Source organism: Bufo bufo, chromosome 1 (genome assembly GCF_905171765.1).
Source record: "Bufo bufo chromosome 1, aBufBuf1.1, whole genome shotgun sequence".
Classification (NCBI taxonomy): Eukaryota; Metazoa; Chordata; class Amphibia; order Anura; family Bufonidae; genus Bufo; species Bufo bufo.
In genome coordinates, this window is record NC_053389.1 from 812,187,284 (window position 1) to 812,201,431 (window position 14,148).

General features: G+C 43.3%; 1 protein-coding gene across 1 annotated transcript in view; it reads right to left on the reverse strand.

Annotated features, from left to right (window-relative positions):
* LOC120988976 (very-long-chain 3-oxoacyl-CoA reductase-like) overlaps positions 1 to 14,148 on the reverse strand; it is a 61,958-nt gene that overhangs the window by 38,588 nt on the left and 9,222 nt on the right. Inside the window, exons 2-5 of the mRNA XM_040416803.1 lie at positions 11,291 to 11,337; positions 11,140 to 11,215; positions 10,902 to 11,012; positions 6,674 to 6,741 (exon numbers count right to left, since the gene is read on the reverse strand). Of these exons, the coding sequence (XP_040272737.1) occupies positions 6,674 to 6,741; positions 10,902 to 11,012; positions 11,140 to 11,215; positions 11,291 to 11,337 (302 nt within the window). The remainder of the gene's footprint in view (positions 1 to 6,673; positions 6,742 to 10,901; positions 11,013 to 11,139; positions 11,216 to 11,290; positions 11,338 to 14,148) is intronic.

Sequence of the window (14,148 nt, forward strand, 5' to 3'; positions counted from 1 at the left end):
CTGGTTACTACTATCAATAATTTATTATTCTAAAAAGGGGGGGGGAATAATTGTGGGGGCTACTACAGAGATAGCTTGAAGTGAATGGGGGCACCCCCGTAAATCGTGAGGGGGGGGGGGGGGGGGGGGGGGGGGGGGGGGGCGCAGTGTGGGACCTCCACTGATCATATATTGAAATCCTAGTGAGTGCAGCTCTGGAGTATAATATAGGATGTCTCCCTTCAAGGACCCTTTGGACCCGGGATTTAAATTATTAGGGTTCAGATAGCCGAACGGCTAATGGTTTCCCGTTTAAGGTCTAATATAAAATATAACATTTATAAGTATTCTTTAAAATTAACGGGAAGATAGAAAAGAAAGGTATCTAAAAATTAAAGTGCTCTTGTGCTTGGCGGCAGTATATACTTCTTTTATTAATTAATAGTTACTGCTTTTATTTGCAGTCTTTCCCATGATGTGTCTCTAACTCAATAAAGGAGCTACTATCCCCTGAAGACGCCACATCCGTGGTGAAACATGTCGGGGGAGCTGCAAGTTTAGGTTTTAGATTAGTGTAGTGTGCTTGGTGATCGGCCCCCGGTGCGCTGCAGACACTGGGCTAACCGATTAAGGGATAGAGTTACACATACTCATGTCACCCCGCTGCAGGGCTGACAGAGAGCTTACATCTCGTCACGATCCTATCAGACCGGAGGAGGTAAACATAATAGGATGAATCCCTCAGGACTGAGTTAGAGATACATCATGGGAAAGACTGCAAATAAAAGCAGTAACTATTAATTAATAAAAGAAGTATATACTGCCGCCAAGCACAAGAGCACTTTAATTTTTAGATACCTTTCTTTTCTATCTTCCCGTTAATTTTAAAGAATACTTAATAAATGTTATATTTTATATTAGACCTTAAACGGGAAACCATTAGCCGTTCGGCTATCTGAACCCTAATAATACAGATGTAACTGAGGATCAGTACAGGATAAGTAACGTATGTACACAGTGACTGCACCAGCAGAATAGTGAGTGCAGCTCTGGAGTATAATACAGGATGTAACTCAGGATCAGTACAGGATAAGTAATGTATGTACACAGTGACTGCACCAGCAGAATAGTGAGTGCAGCTCTGGAGTATAATACAGGATGTAACTGAGGATCAGTACAGGATAAGTAACGTATGTACACAGTGACTGCACCAGCAGAATAGTGAGTGCAGCTCTGGAGTATAATACAGGATGTAACTCAGGATCAGTACAGGATAAGTAACGTATGTACACAGTGACTGCACCAGCAGAATAGTGAGTGCAGCTCTGGAGTATAATACAGGATGTAACTCAGGATCAGTACAGGAGAAGTAATGTATGTACACAGTGACTGCACCAGCAGAATAGTGAGTGCAGCTCTGGGGTATAATACAGGATGTAACTCAGGATCAGTACAGGATAAGTAATGTATGTACACAGTGACTGCACCAGCAGAATAGTGAGTGCAGCTCTGGAGTATAATACAGGATGTAACTCAGGATCAGTACAGGATAAGTAATGTATGTACACAGTGACTGCACCAGCAGAATAGTGAGTGCAGCTCTGGAGTATAATACAGGATGTAACTCAGGATCAGTACAGGATAAGTAATGTATGCACACAGTGACTGCACCAGCAGAATAGTGAGTGCAGCTCTGGAGTATAATACAGGATGTAACTCAGGATCAGTACAGGATAAGTAATGTATGTACACAGTGACTGCACCAGCAGAATAGTGAGTGCAGCTCTGGAGTATAATACAGGATGTAACTCAGGATCAGTACAGGATAAGTAACGTATGTACACAGTGACTGCACCAGCAGAATAGTGAGTGCAGCTCTGGAGTATAATACAGGATGTAACTCAGGATCAGTACATAATAAGTAATGTATGTACACAGTGACTGCACCAGCAGAATAGTGAGTGCAGCTCTGAAGTATAATATAGGATGTAACTCAGGATCAGTACAGGATAAGTAACGTATGTACACAGTGACTGCACCAGCAGAATAGTGAGTGCAGCTCTGGAGTATAATACAGGATGTAACTCAGGATCAGTACAGGATAAGTAATGTATGTACACAGTGACTGCACCAGCAGAATAGTGAGTGCAGCTCTGGGGTATAATACAGGATGTAACTCAGGGTCAGTACAGGATAAGTAACGTATGTACACAGTGACTGCACCAGCAGAATAGTGAGTGCAGCTCTGGAGTATAATACAGGGTGTAACTTGGGATCAGTACAGGATAAGTAATGTATGTACACAGTGACTGCACCAGCAGAATAGTGAGTGCAGCTCTGGAGTATAATACAGGATGTGACTCAGGATCAGTACAGGATAAGTAATGTATGTACACAGTGACTCCACCAGCAGAATAGTGAGTGCAGCTCTGGAGTATAATACAGGATGTAACTCAGGATCAGTACAGGATAAGTAATGTATGTACACAGTGACTCCACCAGCAGAATAGTGAGTGCAGCTCTGGAGTATAATACAGGATGTGACTCAGGATCAGTACAGGATAAGTAATGTATGTATACAGTGACTCCACCAGCAGAATAGTGAGTGCAGCTCTGGAGTATAATACAGGATGTGACTCAGGATCAGTACAGGATAAGTAATGTAATGTATGTACACAGTGACTGCACCAGCAGAATAGTGAGTGCAGCTCTGTAGTATAATACAGGATGTAACTCAGGATCAGTACAGGATAAGTAATGTATGTACACAGTGACTGCACCAGCAGATTAGTGAGTGCAGCTCTGGAGTATAATACAGGATGTAACTCAGGATCAGTACAGGATAAGTAATGTATGTACACAGTGACTGCACCAGCAGAATAGTGAGTGCAGCTCTGGAGTATAATACAGGATGTAACTCAGGATCAGTACAGGATAAGTAATGTATGTACACAGTGACTGCACCAGCAAAATAGTGAGTGCAGCTCTAGAGTATAATACAGGATGTAACTCAGGATCAGTACAGGATAAGTAACGTATGTACACAGTGACTGCACCAGCAGAATAGTGAGTGCAGCTCTGGAGTATAATACAGGATGTAACTCAGGATCAGTACAGGATAATTAATATAGTGTATGTACACAGTGACTGCACCAGCAGAATAGTGAGTGCAGCTCTGGAGTATAATACAGGATGTGACTCAGGATCAGTACAGGATAAGTAATGTATGTACACAGTGACTGCACCAGCAGAATAGTGAGTGCAGCTCTGGAGTATAATACAGGATGTGACTCAGGATCAGTACAGGATAAGTAATGTATGTATACAGTGACTCCACCAGCAGAATAGTGAGTGCAGCTCTGGAGTATAATACAGGATGTGACTCAGGATCAGTACAGGATAAGTAATGTAATGTATGTACACAGTGACTGCACCAGCAGAATAGTGAGTGCAGCTCTGTAGTATAATACAGGATGTAACTCAGGATCAGTACAGGATAAGTAATGTATGTACACAGTGACTGCACCAGCAGATTAGTGAGTGCAGCTCTGGAGTATAATACAGGATGTAACTCAGGATCAGTACAGGATAAGTAATGTATGTACACAGTGACTGCACCAGCAGAATAGTGAGTGCAGCTCTGGAGTATAATACAGGATGTAACTCAGGATCAGTACAGGATAAGTAATGTATGTACACAGTGACTGCACCAGCAGAATAGTGAGTGCAGCTCTAGAGTATAATACAGGATGTAACTCAGGATCAGTACAGGATAAGTAACGTATGTACACAGTGACTGCACCAGCAGAATAGTGAGTGCAGCTCTGGAGTATAATACAGGATGTAACTCAGGATCAGTACAGGATAATTAATATAGTGTATGTACACAGTGACTGCACCAGCAGAATAGTGAGTGCAGCTCTGGAGTATAATACAGGATGTAACTCAGGATCAGTACAGGATAAGTAATGTATGTACACAGTGACTCCACCAGCAGAATAGTGAGTGCAGCTCTGGAGTATAATACAGGATGTAACTCAGGATCAGTACAGGATAAGTAATGTATGTACACAGTGACTCCACCAGCAGAATAGTGAGTGCAGCTCTGGAGTATAATACAGGATGTAACTCAGGATCAGTACAGGATAAGTAATGTAATGTACAGTCGTGGCCAAAAGTTTTGAGAATTACATAAATATTGGAAATTGGAAAAGTTGCTGCTTAAGTTTTTATAATAGCAATTTGCATATACTCCAGAATGTTATGAAGAGTGATCAGATGAATTGCATAGTCCTTCTTTGCCATGAAAATTAACTTAATCCCCAAAAAACCTTTCCACTGCATTTCATTGCTGTCATTAAAGGACCTGCTGAGATCATTTCAGTAATCGTCTTGTTAACTCAGGTGAGAATGTTGACGAGCACAAGGCTGGAGATCATTATGTCAGGCTGATTGGGTTAAAATGGCAGACTTGACATGTTAAAAGGAGGGTGATGCTTGAAATCATTGTTCTTCCATTGTTAACCATGGTGACCTGCAAAGAAACGCGTGCAGCCATCATTGCGTTGCATAAAAATGGCTTCACAGGCAAGGATATTGTGGCTACTAAGATTGCACCTCAATCAACAATTTATAGGATCATCAAGAACTTCAAGGAAAGAGGTTCAATTCTTGTTAAGAAGGCTTCAGGGCGTCCAAGAAAGTCCAGCAAGCGCCAGGATCGTCTCCTAAAGAGGATTCAGCTGCGGGATCGGAGTGCCACCAGTGCAGAGCTTGCTCAGGAATGGCAGCAGGCAGGTGTGAGCGCATCTGCACGCACAGTGAGGCCAAGACTTTTGGAAGATGGCCTGGTGTCAAGAAGGGCAGCAAAGAAGCCACTTCTCTCCAAAAAAAACATCAGGGACAGATTGATCTTCTGCAGAAAGTATGGTGAATGGACTGCTGAGGACTGGGGCAAAGTCATATTCTCCGGTGAAGCCTCTTTCCGATTGTTTGGGGCATCTGGAAAAAGGCTTGTCCGGAGAAGAAAAGGTGAGCGCTACCATCAGTCCTGTGTCATGCCAACAGTAATGCATCCTGAGACCATTCATGTGTGGGGTTGCTTCTCATCCAAGGGAGTGGGCTCACTCACAATTTTGCCCAAAAACACAGCCATGAATAAAGAATGGTACCAAAACACCCTCCAACAGCAACTTCTTCCAACAATCCAACAACAGTTCGGTGAAGAACAATGCATTTTCCAGCACGATGGAGCACCGTGCCATAAGGCAAAAGTGATAACTAAGTGGCTCGGGGACCAAAACGTTGACATTTTGGGTCCATGGCCTGGAAACTCCCCAGATCTTAATCCCATTGAGAACTTGTGGTCAATCCTCAAGAGGCGGGTGGACAAACAAAAACCCACTAATTCTGACAAACTCCAAGAAGTGATTATGAAAGAATGGGTTGCTATCAGTCAGGAATTGGCCCAGAAGTTGATTGAGAGCATGCCCAGTCGAATTGCAGAGGTCCTGAAAAAGAAGGGCCAACACTGCAAATACTGACTCTTTGCATAAATGTCATGTAATTGTCGATAAAAGCCTTTGAAACGTATGAAGTGCGTGTAATTATATTTCACTACATCACAGAAACAACTGAAACAAAGATCTAAAAGCAGTTTAGCAGCAAACTTTATGAAACTAATATTTTTGTCATTCTCAAAACTTTTGGCCACGACTGTATGTATGTACACAGTGACTCCACCAGCAGAATAGTGAGTGCAGCTCTGGAGTATAATACAGGATGTAACTCAGGATCAGTACAGGATAAGTAATGTATGTACACAGTGACTCCACCAGCAGAATAGTGAGTGCAGCTCTGGAGTATAATACAGGATGTAACTCAGGATCTGTACAGGATAAGTTATGTATGTACACAGTGACTGCACCAGCAGAATAGTGAGTGCAGCTCTGGAGTATAAAACAGGATGTAACTCAGGATCAGTACAGGATAAGTAATGTATGTACACAGTGACTGCACCAGCAGAATAGTGAGTGCAGCTCTGGAGCATAATACAGGATGTAACTCAGGATCAGTACAGGATAAGTAATGTATGTACAGAGTGACTGCACCAGCAGAATAGTGAGTGCAGCTCTGGAGTATAATACAGGATGTAACTCAGGATCAGTACAGGATAAGTAATGTAATGTATGTGCACAGTGACTGCACCAGCAGAATCGAGAGTGCAGCTCTGGAGTATAATACAGGATGTAACTCAGGATCAGTACAGGATAAGTAATGTATGTACACAGTGACTGTACCAGCAGAATAGTGAGTGCAGCTCTGGAGTATAATACAACATGTAACTCAGGATCAGTACAGGATAAGTAATGTATGTACACAGTGACTCCACCAGCAGAATAGTGAGTGCAGCTCTGGAGTATAATACAGGATGTAACTCAGGATCAGTACAGGATAAGTAATGTAATGTATGTGCACAGTGACTGCACCAGCAGAATAGTGAGTGCAGCTCTGGAGTGCTCAGTATGAGTACTGTGTAATCAAGGTAATATATGTAGACAGTGACAACTTGTAATGTAGAATAATATTTTTCTAAAATGGAGATTCTGTTTTATTTAGATCAGTAGTTCTCACTCTTCCCATACATACATTGTACATGTTTTCTCATAGATCAGTAATGTAATGTGGAGCTCACCTTGTTAATATCAGGGACCTCAAGAAATCTTTTTAGTTCACGGTGGTAAGTCATCCCAACATTATTCACTGAAACAAGAGGAAACATTGGTGGAGGTCTGTCCTGTATGGTGTCCTGTGGTTTCCCTACATTATGCATTACATTACATTATGTTGACTTGGTGCCCTCCATATGAAGAAATAGTGCCCCAACCAAGGCCTCTCAGGCAGCCAAGCTCAGTTAAAGGGGAGTTATCCAGGAAGAGCTGGATTCCTGGTATGAGACAATTTTCTTTTCCTTTTGTCTTTTTTCCAAAGAAGTATTATTTGGAGATTAAAGGGTTTCTACCACCAGAAATACCGTTATGTAGCTGACTGATATAGCGCTGCGCTAATGTCCGCACTACATAACCGTGTGTTTTTTACCTTTCTCCCTGTAGCCGTTTTTGTAAAATAAGCACTTTTATAATATGCTAATGAGCCTCTAGGTGCTATGTGGGCGTAGAATCAGCACCTAGAGGCTCCGTCCACTCACCCTTTATCCCGCCCAGGTCCCCTGTTCTCTCCACCCAGCTCCTCTTGATTGATGTCACTGTTCCCTGCATCGCTGACGAAATCCCGCGCCTGCACCGTTCACTATTGTATTCAGCGCAGGCGCAGTGAGTGAATGATGCGCTCCTGGTGCCGGATTCCTCACTGCGCCTGCTCCGACTACGTCACATTGAGGAAGCCGGCATCAGGAGAGCGGCCTTCACTCACTGCGCCTGCGCCGAATACAGAAGTGAACGGCGCAGACGCGCCTGCAGGGTGATACATTTAGTAAGCTGACCAGGGGGTCTGAGTACTCGGTGCAATCACTGAGGGGACTTGGGTGGCTAGGAAGTTCCGGGTCTGGACAGGCGGCAATCAATCGAAGTCAGTAAGGCCTCTTTCACACGGGTGTCCCGGATTTTCTATGGATGTGTCGCATGTGCATTGCGGGAAAACCACACGAGTAGGCACGCAGTTGCAGTCAGTTTTGACTGCGATTGCGTTCCAATGTTCAGTTTTTTCCGTGCGAGTGCAATGCGTTTTGCACGCGCGTGAGAAAAAAATGAATGTGGTACCCAGACCCGAACCCGGACTTCTTTACTGAAGTTCGGGTTTGGGTTAGGTGTTCTATTCATTTTATTATTTTCCCTTATAACATTTCTGTAAAGGAAAATAATAGCAATCTTAATACAGAATGCTTACTAAAATGTGGATTGAGGTGTTAAAAAATGAAAAAAATAAATAAAATTAATTCACCTCATCCTGTTGTTCGCGCAGCCGGCATCGTCTTCTTTCTTCATCTTTCAGGACCTGCAAAAAGGACCTTTGATTACGTAATCACGCTCACCACGTGGTGAGCGCGGTGATGTCAGCGCAGGTCCTGCTGAATAAAGATAGAAGATCCTTCTGACGTCACCGCGCTCACCACGTGGTGAGCGTGATTACGTAATCAAAGGTCCTTTTGCAGGTCCTGAAAGATGAAGAAAGAAGACGATGCCGGCTGCGCGAACAAGAGGAGGAGGGGAGTTAAAGCCACATTTTACTTTGCATTCTGTATTATTTTCTTTTATAACCATGTTATAAGGGGAAATAATACAGGGAATTTACTTTTATCAATTTACAAACATCATCTCCTATCAACCATGCGTGAAACTCGCATTGCATCCGCACTTGCTTGCGATTTTCACGCAACCCCATTCATTTCTATGGGGCCTGCATTGTGTGAAAAACGCAGAATATAGAGCACGCTGCGATTTTCACGCAACGCACAAGTGATGCGTGAAAATCACCGCTCATCTGCACAGCCCCATTGAAGTGAATGGGTCCCCAATGCGTTCACCTCACGCATTGCACCCGCACGGAATTCTCGCCCGTGTGAAAGGGGCATAAACGAGATCCGAGGTCAGGGGCAGGCGGCAAACAGGTATAGTTCATAAACAAGGTCAAAGGTCAGAGGCAGGCGGCAAACAGACAGAGACAAGCTAAAACCATGAGGCCGCTGCAATCCAGCCATAGGCTGGTGAGACAGAGGAGGTGTATGTGTCAGCACGGCGCGCAGGAGGGAACGAGGGAGCCCGGCGCCCCTGCGCGCGGTTAGGGGCAGCAGCGCCAGTACGGACCGCTGGGCTAACAACCAGGACATATATATAAACAGACATGGGTCTGATTCGTTATTAATTCTGGACAAACCAACTCTGCTCCAATTAGCCTATAAAGTGGTATATAACATCTCCTAGATTCATATCACAGTTTTATTTCACGGTATGTTTTTCTGACCCGTCAGAAGAACAGAAAACAAAACAAAAAAGGATCCTTTCTTTTAAGAATCCGTTATGCCCAATTTGCATCCATTTCAGCCGTTTCCATCTGAGATGTTATTTTAGATGCAAAAAAATAATAAAAATATCTTTCTGGAGGACTTTTTCTTCCATCTACATTAACGGATGCTCAAAATAAAGGGTCAGCTTTTGTTGTTTTCTGTTCTTCTGACGGATCAGAAGAACAGAAAACGATGATGTGAATCTACCCTTAGACTCACATGGGGTCATTTATGAAATCAGATATGTTAGTTTTGTGGAAGAAAACGTCACAAGTCATGGCAACTGCAACATTTCCATGGCAACCGCAAAATTTTGTGATCTTCACCACTTTTCACCGTGGTCTATGTTTAAGAGCTAAAAGTGAGATAAGACCTGGATTATGGCTCATTTCCTATGTGCGACTTTTGAAAAAGTCACAAAAAAGTCTCAACCCAGTTCATAAATTTGGTGAGGGCACACAAAGCAAAGCCAGACTTAAAACTGACATAAAAACAACCTTAAAAGGGTTTTCTGAGATTCTTATACTGATGTTCAGAGCAGCATCAACGTACCATGTAGACTTCCACAGGAATGCATCAGCCATCAGTGACCCCAGAACCACAGTGGTCATTAGATCAGTATTCAAATCAAAGTTGACGGCAGCATGTCCATTAGAAGATCTTTATTCTTAATGGAACCATAGAAAAATGTACAAAAAAGCCAAAGAAAGTGCAACGTTTCGACTACATAGTGCTCGGTATCGCAGCTCTGCCCCATTCACTTGAAAGGTGCTGAGCTGCTCCTTGGCCATGTGACAGATGAAAGTGTCATCACTCAGCCAAGGAAAAGCCGAGAGAAGGCTGTGGCACTCACAAGAACACCAGTGCCTTCTTAAACAGCTGATCGGCAGGGGTCCCGGGTGTCAGACCCCCACCGAGCAGATACTGATTATCTATCCAGAGAATAGGTCATTAATATAAAAATCTTGGAAAACCACTTTAAATGATAATTTACCCCCATATTTTTTCTAAAACGCCTCCCAAATAAACATGAGTTTAGAAGAGAGACGCACCTAAGCAATCTAATTTTCTATCCAGTGCAACTATAATATCCCACCCAAAATTATATTTCTCTCAATCAAGCATATAAGCTAGCTCTCCTTCCAGAAAGACAAAAGAACCATAATATCTTGAGAAAAATATATTTTTTGGGCTTATTGGCCTTGGGGAGTGCTCTTTGTGGTGCTCTTTATCATTAGGGAGACCAAGAAATATTCATAATGAGTATTGTATGCCAGGCAACACTGCTCTCGCTTTCTGGGAAGAATAGATGCCAATTTGCATATCTTAATTCTGCTGGCAGTAGACAGGATATACGCTGTTTTTGTCAGGCAAGCTAATTTGCATACCTTTTGGTTTCTGGGAAAGATATTCAAATTAGCTTTTCCTCCAAAGAAGAAAATAACACTAATTTTCTCTCATGTCAGCAAAATTAAGACGTGCAAATTTGCATATATTCTTCCAAGAAAGCAAGAGTAGTGTCTCCTGACATACAATACTCATCATGCATATTTTTTTGTCAAGGCAAGCCCTCTTTCCCCACTTTCTCTTAGGTCATGTGAGCATCCTTCTTTCTCCCCAGTGCTTTTTGCCACTGACATGTGCAGTAAAATGTCGCTGCTTGCTGTTTTACTGGATTCTTCCAAAATGAACCTGAAAAGCTTTGGTCTCAGATGTTGGATGAAATTTTGGAAAGTTTGTAACGAACCAGGTTCGTTATGAACTGGTATGCTTGTCTCTATTCTAGATGATTCCTGAGTTATGTGTGATAATGTTTTGGACAGAAGAGTCAACACATTGTTAGGACATTGGTAGAAAGAAACATTAGAATTTTGGCCCTATTTTATTTCAAAGGTTGTACCTAAAATTCCGATATCCAGGTCCTTTAAAGCCTTCTCCACCTTTGAATAAATCTCAGACCCTCCCATGAAGTCCACTTGGATGATCTTGGTTTTTTGGCTGCTCTGTTTCTCTGTGGATATAAGATACATATGAAGATTAGGGCTTTCTTATCGATATTCAATGTCTTGAGTAATTGTCAATATTGTATCTACTGTTGATGTTGACTTGGAATCAGGTGAGAACTTCTTGCCTCTCACCTATCTCCTGAGCAACTTTTTGTAGTTTCTCTACATTCCGGCTGATGAGGACAACATCGAAGCCTCTCATGGCCAACTACAGGGAAAACATAGAAGCATGAGACAGATATAAGAGATAGGTAATTAGACTGATAGACCACATGCTACTTACCTCCATCGCGTAGGCCTTCCCGATTCCATCTGTCGCTCCAGTTACCACTGGTGGAGAAGTGAACAGATCATAGTTATATGGAGTATACGTTGTATTTCAGTTGCTTATTTTCAGGATCTCTGCTTCAGTAAATGAAAGAATATATTACTTTAGTCCTTATTAATCACTTGAATATGGACACCCTAAACTACTGCCATAGCTGGAAGTTTTTACCATCCAGATTATGGGAGTGAAATGACTAGCGTAATGTGATTAAGTATTCATTTGTTTGACTGCGTGGACTTTCACCTATTACAATGAGTGTCTGGCACTAAGGATAATAAGACAGATAAGGACCTGATAGGGACTCTCTCTGACTGGCACCAATGTTGGGGATATACTAGGGGTACGCTTTTACTGACACCAATTCTGTGGACATAATAAGGGCGAGCACTGACTGGCACTGTTTTTTAGGACATATTGGGAGCGCTCTCCAACTGGCACTGTTATTGGAATCATAATTGAGGATCTCTGGCTGATACTAGATAATTACATGTTTTAGGTGCATGTGACATGGAAAGATATTGATAGAGTTTGTCCTTAGACAACACTATTTTAAGTTTCAAGGAACCGCTATGGGGGCAACATAACCCCCTCACTCATAGAAGTGTTTTTGCTAAAGGGAGCCGATGCAGGCCTTCATCAGTAACATGGATACCCTATATTGTCAACATCCTGTTTATATGGCAAGGTCCCAGTCAAGATTTAGATGTCTTCATTTACAATTAAATTTGAAATTTCCTGTCCATTTGGCTCCAGGAGAAGTATATAGTGGGCTCAGCATGCATGTTGGTACTTGCATCCCTGGATCCGATGAAAGCTGTAATGGCACCGGACGTGGTTAAAAGCAGAGTGTGGCTGTCATGGCCCATAAACAGGTAGGAACTAGTGTTAGGGACCACTCCATAGAGGCGACCTTGACGTGGTGAGTGGCTTATTACGCTTTGGCCAAATTGTACACCAATGCCTCATCCAGCATAGAGGCAGGGCAGAATGCTGGTTGCAGAGTGCTATTGCATTTGTGTTTTGCATCCCTATTAAAGTGTTTATTCAAACCATGTGATTATGAGAAATGGTTATGTGAGAGCAAAATCCAACAAGCAGAATTCTCCTTTGATCCTAACGGTATGTGAACCTTTTGATAACTTCCTTGTCATAGTTACCGATTATCAGCCCAATGGCAAAGCATAAATGTCATCTTTTAAAAATCGTGGCCAATTTTTTAAATAGACCCTGATTTGCCTGCTGGCCCTTCCCCTTTCCCCACCAATACCACGCCCCATTTTTTTAGACCTGGCGTGAGATTAGAAAAGTCGCAGTTTGCGACTGAAAAATCCTTGGGCCGGAAATACGCCTAATATAGATGTATTTCTGTAAATAAATGACCTCCAAAGAGTTCTACCATGCTTTTTTTTATATATGTACAGTACCATTTAAATTACAGTATCCCCTGCCGTCTCCACATTGTCAAGCTGTGAGTCCTACATCAATATCCTCCTCTGCCTCCTCATCCTCAACCTTGTCCTCAGCCTCTACTGCAGGCACAATTCGGAGTGCTCTTCCAGCATACCACCTGTGCAGAGCATGGTGGTGTCATGCTGTTCTGCACCTGGTTTACCTGGGCGAACAGAGTCACACCGGGGGGAGGAACTGCTCCACATGCTCCATCAAGAAATCGAATGCTGGCTGTCTCCTCGCCAACTGAAGATCAGAACCATAGTCACTGATAATGGGAAGAACATAGTGTCAGCGCTGTGTCAAGGAGGGCTGACCTATGTGCCCTACATGGCACACATCTTTAATCTGATTGTAAAGCAGTTCCTGATGTCTTCCACCCAACTGCTAGACATCCTGAAAATGGCTATGAAACTGTGCATGAAATTCAGCCTCTCTTACACTGCAAGGCATGCCCTCATTGAGCTGCAAAGGCAGAATAGCGTTCCCCAACATCGCCTGATATGCGACGTTTCCACCCATTGGAACTCCACCCTCCATATGTTGGACTGACTATATGAGCAGAGGAAGACCGTAAAAGATTTCTTGATGATGCAGGCTGACAGGAGAACTCCCTTGTGTAACTTCGACATTAGCCAGTGGCAGCTCATGCGTTACACCTGCCATTTGCTCAGGCCCTTTGAGGAGGCCACTTTATTTGTCAGTCGCCAGGACTACGAATGAGAATGATGTCATTCCACTCCACTTCCTGGAGCAGATGCTGATAAATCTGGCTGGCCAGGGGATAGGAGATGTGGTGCCTACATTGCATGGCCACCTGAGCCCTGTGGGGCTGAACTGGAGGAGGAGGACGTTCACACATAAGCAATGTATACAGAAATGGATGGTTTATCTGTACAAGTGACAGGAGAGGAGCAGGAGGAGCTGGAGGGTGATGAGGAAGGCCAGACAGATGACCCCGACACACCGTGGCAGTATGCAGTGGAGATGGAGGCAGGAAATCCCTACGAGTCCCTTGTGCAAATGGCAAGATGCATGCTGAGTTGCTTGTGTAATGACAGCTGTATTATCACCATTTGGCAGAGGGATGACTACTGGCTCTCTACCATGCTAGACCCTCGTGTGGAGTGGAGTGGTCCCGGCATGCATGCTGGTAACTGCTTTCCGTGGATATAATGGAGGCCATTTTGGCACCAAAAATGACAGAAATTCAGGCGGATCCAGCATGCATGTGGAACCTGCACTTTCTGAATTATATGATAGCCGTCATGGCACATAACAGGTAAAATTTAGTGTTAGGAACCCGTCTAACTAGAGATCGCCTTGACGTGCGGCAGACGGGCTCAAATAATTTTGTACAAAAC